The sequence below is a fragment of the Chlamydomonas reinhardtii genome, assembly GCF_000002595.2.
Source record: "Chlamydomonas reinhardtii strain CC-503 cw92 mt+ unplaced genomic scaffold scaffold_26, whole genome shotgun sequence".
Taxonomy (NCBI): Eukaryota; Viridiplantae; Chlorophyta; class Chlorophyceae; order Chlamydomonadales; family Chlamydomonadaceae; genus Chlamydomonas; species Chlamydomonas reinhardtii.
Window position 1 is genome coordinate 1 of NW_025061539.1, and position 8,249 is coordinate 8,249.

Consider the following 8,249-nt stretch of genomic DNA (forward strand, 5'->3'; position numbering starts at 1 on the left):
GGGTTTGCGATGTGGTTGGCACACACCTGTTCAAAACCTTGTGAACCGCATTCGAACTGCCGCACACGTGAGTGAGTGAGTGCGTCACGTACCCTTTCGTAGGTGCTACCCCGCATCCTACCATGTTCCAACTGCCAAAACCCCGCAAGGCTGCAACCGCAAAGCACTTGTGGCCCCCCCCCCTCACTCCCACTCCCAATCCCAACCCCCCACCCACTCCCCGTGCAGGCGGCGGAGGCGGCGGAGGCGGAGGCGGCGGCGGACGAGGACAGCGGAGAGGGCGGCGGCGGCGAGGGGCTGGCGGGCGGGCTGCTTGACGAGCTGGGCGGCGGCGGCGGCGGCGGCGGCGGCGGCGAGGAGGATCCGGACACCGATGAGGACCAGGTGTGTGTGGTTGGGGAGGGGGGGCGTTACATTCATGATTAATTAATAAGTGAAGTCGTAGGCAGGGGGGGCGGGAAGGGGGCGGGGGGTTGGAGGCACCGGGGCGAGCGGACCTGAGGGGCGGGGGCTGCCCCACCTTGACCTCAACCCCTGCGCACCCACACAACCACCACCCGCAACCACCACTCACAACCACCACCCGCAACCACCACCCGAGACACAGATGTGAAACCCTTCCCCTCCTCCTCGTTCGTTTGCATTTGCCCGCCACGCACCCCGCCACGCACCCCACCAAATCACCCCCCCGCCCCACACACAGGGTCTGTACGACGTGGGCGGGCTGGGCGCCGGCCCCCGCTCCCCCTCCCTCATCGCCAAGTCCCACCACCACCTGCACGGCGGCGCCATCAGGCCCCGCTCCCCCTCGCTGATGCAGTCGGTGGGGCCGCCGCCGCTGTCGCCGCGCCGTGCGCCCGGCCCCTCCGCCTTCGCCTCCACGGGTACGGGCGGCGGCGGCGGCCGCAACTCCCCCGGCCCTGGCGGCGGCGGCGGCGGCGGCGGCGGCGCCGGATCGTTCCTGCAGTCGTCGTACGGCTCACCGCGTCTGACCAGCGGCCTGAGCCTGCCGCCGCCCTCGCAGCAGCAGCAGCAGTGAGAGCAGCTGCAGACGCAGAGGTGGCAGTGGCAGGCGCAGAGGTGGCAGTGGCAGTAGCAGAGGTGGCAGTGGCAGTAGCAGAGGTGGCAGTGTGGCAGAGGTGGCGGTAGCAGTGTGGCAAGAGGTGGCAGTGACTGCAGATGGAAGGCAAACGGCTGCCGGTGCTCGGTGGGACCTTGGGTGTGCCTGTGCTGATTGCTGGCGGCTGTTGCGTGTGTGGGTTGCGTGTGTTGGCTGGTGGGCAGGAAGGAGGGGAGGCGTGTCGGGCGGCGTTTCGTGTCCAGGGGCGCGGGGGGGGGGGGGAGAGTGTCACTGCTGCTGTGCGCCGCACCTGGTAGGGGTATGTCACTCGCGGTGCCTTGCATTCCACCACCTGCCACAGTCGGAGCTAGCTGCAGCTGTTGCTGATGTACGTGCTCGTACGTGCTGCCTGTGAGCGGGCGGATGTTCGGAATGGCTTTCCAGCTTGCGGCTAGAGTACCGGTTCCGATAGCATGTGATGCGACGCGATTGTGGAAACACTCAACTTGGGGGCGTGAGCTTGCGCTGCCTTTGTTACCAGAGACGACTGGGCACTAGGTTGTGCGATGGGACAGGGTGAGGTCCCGTAGGTCAGTTGCAGCTGATTCCCAGGCCGCAGCAGATGGCCAACAACCTGCAACGGCAGTGCATGAGCGCGCGATTGGCCGTGGGCACTAGGGATACGGCAAGGGACTGAGATAAGGCCGGGTTCGTGTCACAGGGTCGGTCAGGGAGAGTTTGATATAATCATTGCATTCACTCTAGCTTTCATTTCTCTGAATCATATTTGGAGGGCGAAGTCGGTCTGGTACTGCTGGCGTTTATGGTGTGAGGGGACAGGGCAGGCTGGCGTGGTCCCGAAGGGCAGCGTATTCCCAGACCCCTTCATACATACCGTACAGTAATGAAGCTGCGACATGAAGGCGTGAGATTTGTGAGAACGTGGCTGGTCGAAAGCGGAGTTAGTTGCATGCTGCAACGATGAGTCGCTGACTTGCTGGCAGGTTGGCACTTGTTGCTGATGCGCATTATTCCTCAACCCTCGCTACGCTCCCAACGCCCGGCCAGGCGCGCGATAGCACCATGCACACACGCACACCGCCACGCCACACCCCCACGCGGGACGCGGAGTCATTCATTCCTCATTGGCTGTGAGTCTGTGACGTCTCAGCGGCACGCACCCGCCAGCCACAGGAATGGCGCTGTGGTGATCCCAGCTGGGGTGACAGTGTGGGAGCCTGGGAGGACTGGCGCTGTGGTAGTGGCGCCAGCTGGGGTGACAGTGTGTGTGGGAGCCTGGGGGGGGGGGGCTTGGTGCCGCGGCGTTGATGTCAGGGACGGAGCTGCTGCTGCCAGGTTCCTGCGCGTTCTTGAAGTGCGGGTAGAGCTCGCAGTCTGCTGGGGCCTGCTGGGTCCGCGAGTTTGGCCACGTCTCGGTCGGTCGGTCGCATGTATGCCTCCCCTCCCCGCCCCCACCTACCCCTGTGCCTGGCTACAACTTCACTCTACCCCCCAACACACACACACACACACACACACACACACACACACACACACACACACACACACACACACACACACACACACACACACACACACACACACACACACACACACACACCTGCAGGGACTTCATATAGGATTTGTGTCCATCGTAGGCACACATACGTGCGGGGGTGGCGCCCGACCTTAGGCCGGCTATGCCCTCCCGTGGCGCCACGAGCCTCGTCTACAGGGAAGTGCCTCCCTAAAGTAATTGCGCTGCCTGTCGTTTCGGGTCGAGGGCGAGGGCGAGGGCGAGGACGAGGGCGCGACGGGGCGGCCAAGCGCGGGCCGAAGCTGAAGTGTCAGCGGAGGGGCGGGCGGGACTGAGTTCCCGGGATGTCAACCGCCATTGCGCTGTCAGCCGGCGCGTAGCCTCATAAACTCATATGTATATTTGACTACCTGTCTACTCGGCACCGTGCTCGCTTTTTTCTTAGACCGGCACTGAGGGCACGGAAAGTTATACGGTACCGACCCTGCAAATTGCAGGCATCAAGTAGACCCAATAGTTGTTTCTACAGCTAGACACAACTGCATAATGGCTCCAGGTATGTTGGTCGCCATCGCAGAGGGAGCAGGAAGCATGTTAACAAAATTGCAAGCAAAATGGGCTTTCATGAGCTTCGCACTCGTCTACAATTTGATAATATCATCTATTTCGTCGGGAACATCAAAGCGGTAGCTTGGACCAGCATTGTGCAAGCAGTCCGGCGGCCGCCCTCCTCGCGGAAGGACTTTTGCATTTTGCTCACTGTGACATGCTATTTCATAGCAATGTGCTTCCGTGCATGGGGCATGGCGACTCGTTGCGCGCTTAAGTTTTGAATTTGACATACGTGCCACATGCATGCCCGCCCCGTCGCGCGAACGACAGGAGCCCCCAAAACAGCGCCGGGCGCGGGCACATCTGCATACGTGGCGCAGCAGAACCCGGGCTCGGCGGACGCGGCCCAGCAGTCGCCGGGGGCCGCTGCGGACGTCGGCGATGAGGCCGGCAACCTGGCCGCTGGCGATGGATTGGCGCTGGCCCCGCCGCCCGAGCTTGGCGGCCCCGCCACGTCATCCTCCTCGGGTCTCGGGCTCATGCCGCGCATCGGCGAGGACGACGCCGCCGCCGCCGCCGGCGCCGCCGCTGGGGTCCTGGAGGAGGAGGATGCGGGTGCCGACGGCGCCGACGATGTCAGCAGTGGCGGCGGCGGCGGCAGCGGCGACCTGCCGTCGGCCGCCGCCGCCGCGGCGGCGGCTGTGCCGCTAGACACCGCGGCTCTGTCGGCGGCGGCGGCGGAGGTGCTGTCAGAGCTTGACGCCGCCGCCGCCGCCGCCGCCGCCGCTGGCGCTGGTGCTGGTGCTGGTGCTGGTGCTGGTGCTGATGCCGGAGCCGTCAGCGCTGCGTCAGCGCAGGACGCGGCCAAGCCAGGTGCCGAGGCCGGCGGGGCGGAGGCGAAGGGCATGTCAGAGGAGGCGGCGGTGGCGGCGGCGGCGCGGGCGACGGAGCTGCTCGCCAAGGCAGCGGCGGCGGCGGCGGCGCTGCCGGTCGCGGAGCCGCCCGCTGCCGCCGCCGCGGAGGGCGCTGGCGGCGCCACCCAGTCAGCGGAGTCGGCCGCAGCCGCCGCGTCTGCTGCCTCGTTCCCCGCCGCCGAGGCCGCGGCTGCAGCGGAGGGGTGCGCGCTGGTGGTGGCGTTGAGTCGGGCGGGGCGCGCGGCGCCGCTGCAGGTGTGTGTGCGGGTGTGTGTGTGTGCGCGCGTGTGTGTGTGTGTGTGTGTGTGTGTGCGGGTGTGTGTGTGTGTGTGTGTGCGGGTGTGTGTGTGTGTGTGTGTGTGTGTGTGTGTGTGTGTGTGTGTGTGTGTGTGTGTGTGTGTGTGTGCGCGCGTGTGTGTGCGGGGGCGTGTGTGCGGGCTGGCATTGTGAGACTGTGTGCAGGCGCGCCGTCATGTTGTTCGCCTTGCCTCGTGCGCTTTTGCCTCCCCGTGCTCACACGCGCACGCACACGCGCTCACTGCACACTGCACATGCGCACACGTCATGCCGCAATCACATGGCACACACGCGCGCGTCCAACGCACACACACACACACACAACCCTCTTTACACACGGTCGGACGCTGACACACGCGCTCACGCCCGCTGTGCACACACACACACACACGTGCGCTCCCTCCCTGTCACTCGGTCGCGCAGGGGCCGGGCTGCGGCGCGGCGGTGGCGCTCATGAGGCTGGGCGGCTGCGCGGCGCTGGCGGGTGAGGGGGCGGGGTAGCGGTAGCTTTGAACCCGTTAAGGAAACAGTCGCGCCGCAAGGGGACACTGCAGCCGCATATGTGAGCTGTGGTGCACCACCATAGGTAGTCGGGCGGGGAGGAGGGGGTGACGGCATGGGGTGGAGCGAGCAGCGGAGGGGGTTGTAGGCCATTCAGCGGGAGGGCTGGTGGTGGTGACATCACAGGGTGGAAGTGCCGAGGTCCAGGGATGGGCGGTGTATCCGGCTGTCGATTGGTGCGTGCTTGCGCGTTTGAGGGCACGCGGGTTTGGCACCCGGCTCCAACAGCCGCCCCGACACAACCCTACAGCCACACGCGCGCCTTCACCCCTCCCCGGCCCCCCACACTGCCCCTCCCCGGCCCCTCACACTGCCCCTCCCCCGCCCCCCACATGGCCCCTCCCCCGTTCCCCACACTGCCCCTCTCCCTCCCCTCCCCGGCCCCCAGACGCGGCCCGGGCAGCCGCGTACGACGCCCTGGGGGCCCTGTGCCGCTCCACCGCCGCCGGCAGTAGCAGCAGCGGTGCTGGTGGCAGTAGCAGCAGCAGCAGCAGCAGCAGCAGTGGCAGTAGCAGCAGCGGCGCCAAGTCGGCACGTGCCGCCGCCGAGGCCGCTACAGCCGCCGACCCCGCTCTCAACCGGGCGCTGGTGGAGGCGCTGCGGCGCTGGGGCGTGGCGGCCGCTGCTACAGCCGGCCCCACTGCTGCTACAGCCGCCGCCGGCGCTGCTACAGCTGGGCCTGCTGAGGCGGCCGCCCGCGCCGCCGCCGCGCTTCGCGCCGTCGTGGCTCTATCCGCCTCCGCCGCACCGCTGGCGGCGCTACTGCGGGCTCGCCTGCTCAGCGCCCTCGCTGCCATGCTGGCGGCGGCCATTGCTACAGCCGCCCCGTCCGCCGCTGCGGCAGGCGGCGGTGCTACAGCCTCGGCGGCGGCTGCGGCGGCTGTGGCGCTGCCGCTGCAGCGCAGTGCGGCGGCGTTTCTGTCGGGCTTGTCAGCACACGGGCCGCTGAGCAAACCCATGATGTCGGCGGGTGGGTGGAGGGATGGGGATTGGGGGAGTGGGGGGATTGGGGCATTTGGCGGGGGGGGGATGCGGGGGGGGGGGAGTTCGCGTGTGGGGGTTGGGCGAGGGTCTGCACGAGGGTGTGATGCGTGTTGGTGCCGTCGTACTGGGTGCTGGTGTGTTTGTGCCGCCGCCCATGCATGTGCGCGCATGCCCCTCCTCCCCTCCCTACAAACACTCTCCCTGCTCTGGACACACGCACCCAAACACACACACATGCTTGCACACGCCCCCCACACACACGCGCAATCCCCCCCCCCCCCACACACACACAAAACACACACCTCCACACAGGCATCCACGTGCTCGCGGTGCGCCTGGCCGCCAGCGCCCGCGCCCCACCCTCGCTGCGCGAGGCGGGGGCGGGCATCATCGCAAACCTGTGCCTGGGGCCTGCTACAGCCGCTGCTACAGCCGCTGCCGCCGCGGGCGCGGCTACTGCCAACCCGGCGGCGCAATCGGCTCTGGCGGCGGAGGGCGCGGGCGGTGCCATCGCGCGCATGTTTGCGCTCCGAAACGTGTCGGTGGGTGGTGTGTGTGTGGGTGGTTGTGGGTGGTTGTGGGAGGGTGGTGTCTGTGGGAGGGTTGGGGATCTTGGGATGCGGTGCCGAGGCGGCACGTGATGCCGATGTGGCGCTGGGAAATGACACGCACGAGTGACACGTGTACCCGCGCATTGTGTCTCGGATGAACGTTCGTACGGACGGGGCTAGGTTACGGTGACTACCGTAGTCCGATGTGTTGACCGGCTGACGACACGACAACCCCCCCAGTCGTCATTGCGCACGCCGTAAGCACACCAACTCAGCCCCCATCAACTCCCGCCCACCCTCCCCCACCCTCCCCCACCCGCCCACCCACAACCCACATCTCCACACACCCACCCACCCACACACCCACACACAGGCCCTGTGCGCCGCCTGCGACGCGCTGTCCAACCTCACACTGGGTGGCGCGCCCGCCGCCCAAGCCACCGCCGCGCCCGCCGTGCCGCCGCTGGCTGCTCTGCTGGCGTCTGGGCTGGGGCCGGGGGGGCAGCCGCTGGTGCTGGCGGTCAAGGGCGCGAGGGCGCTGGGGAACGCGTGCATGGGGCATGCGGCCAACCAGGCGGCGGCGCTGCAGGTGGGATGGGGGGGGTTGGGGGTTGGGGGGTGGGTGGGGGGGATTGGGGGGGATGTTGGGGTGTGGGTGGGGGTATGGGAGGGGGGAGGGGTCATGTTGTGGGCCGGTTGTTGTGCAGGGTCGGGAAGGAGGGTCCTAGTGCGTGTGGTGTTTCAACACCACTTAGCCTTATCCCCTCCCCACTCTCCCAGAGCCTCCCCCAAAACCCAAAACTAACTCCCCCCCCATGTTGCCTACAATGGTCTACCGTCTACCACTTCCTTCCTTGACTAATCATGAATGTAACCCCCCCCCTACACACACACACGCTCACACGCGCACACGCAGGCGGGTGTGGTGCCGGTGCTGGCCGCCTGGCTGTCTAGCGGCAGCGGTCCGCTGCTGCGCGCGGCGGCGGCCGCCCTCGCGAACCTGTGCCTGCACAACGGCGAGTTGGTGGCGGCGGCGGTGGGCGGCGGCGTACTCGGGCCGCTGCTGCAGATGATCATGATGACACCCGGCGGAGGCGCTGGCGGCGGGGGCGCTACAGCCGCTACAGCCGCGGCGGCGGCAGAGCCGGCGCTGCAGCCGCTTCAGGCGGCGGGGGGTGGTGGTGGTGGTAGTGCGGACAAGGGCATGGCGGCGGTGGCGGTGGCAGCATCTGGCGACGAGTCGGAGACATCGGCGGCAGCGGCGGCGGCGGCTGCAGCTGAGGGCGCTGCGGCCACACCCACCACCCCCACGCCCCCAGCCGCCGCCCCCACACACGTGCTCCCCACGGATCTGTTTGAGAGGGCGGCGGCGCTGCTGGGCGTGCTGACGGCGGCCAGCCCCGAGCTGCGGCAGCAGCTGCTGAGGCAGAGCGGGCTGCTGCGGCTGCTGGTGGGGCGGCTGGCGGCGGCGGGGGGCGGCGCCACGCCGGGTGGGTGTGAGGGGGGAGGAGGCGTGGGAGGAAGGGAGTGTGGAGGTGGAGGGTGGAGGGAGGATGGGAAGGGGGGTTGGGGTGGGGTGGGATGGGTTGGGATGGGTTGGGATGGGGTGGGGGGAGGATTGCGAAGGGAAGGAGGGGGACCCGCCAAGGGGTTAGGTAAAGACGAGAGGGGAAAGGGTTGGAATGGATGTTGGGGGGTGGACTGTGAAGCCGATCAGCTGATTAGCCCGTTCCAACCTCCATCACCCTAGCACTCTCACAGTCACACACCTCTTATATCACCCAACAATCTAC

General features: G+C 67.6%; 2 protein-coding genes across 2 annotated transcripts in view; both read left to right on the top strand.

Moving 5' to 3' along the window:
• Positions 1 to 228: 228 nt before the first annotated feature.
• Positions 229 to 2,527, top strand: CHLRE_26g756547v5 (uncharacterized protein; the record flags this gene model as incomplete). Its single annotated transcript, XM_043072971.1, has 2 exons — positions 229 to 384; positions 704 to 2,527. Coding segments are annotated over 2 exons (492 nt in total), but the record flags the coding sequence as incomplete, so codon positions are not given.
• Positions 2,528 to 3,025: 498 nt separating this feature from the next.
• Positions 3,026 to 8,249, top strand: part of CHLRE_26g756597v5 (uncharacterized protein) — a 10,392-nt gene continuing 5,168 nt past the window's right edge. Inside the window, exons 1-7 of the mRNA XM_043072972.1 lie at positions 3,026 to 3,153; positions 3,480 to 4,318; positions 4,784 to 4,844; positions 5,310 to 5,891; positions 6,218 to 6,447; positions 6,830 to 7,045; positions 7,373 to 7,950. Coding sequence (XP_042914092.1) covers positions 3,144 to 3,153; positions 3,480 to 4,318; positions 4,784 to 4,844; positions 5,310 to 5,891; positions 6,218 to 6,447; positions 6,830 to 7,045; positions 7,373 to 7,950 — 2,516 coding nt within the window. The 5' untranslated portion in view covers positions 3,026 to 3,143. The remainder of the gene's footprint in view (positions 3,154 to 3,479; positions 4,319 to 4,783; positions 4,845 to 5,309; positions 5,892 to 6,217; positions 6,448 to 6,829; positions 7,046 to 7,372; positions 7,951 to 8,249) is intronic.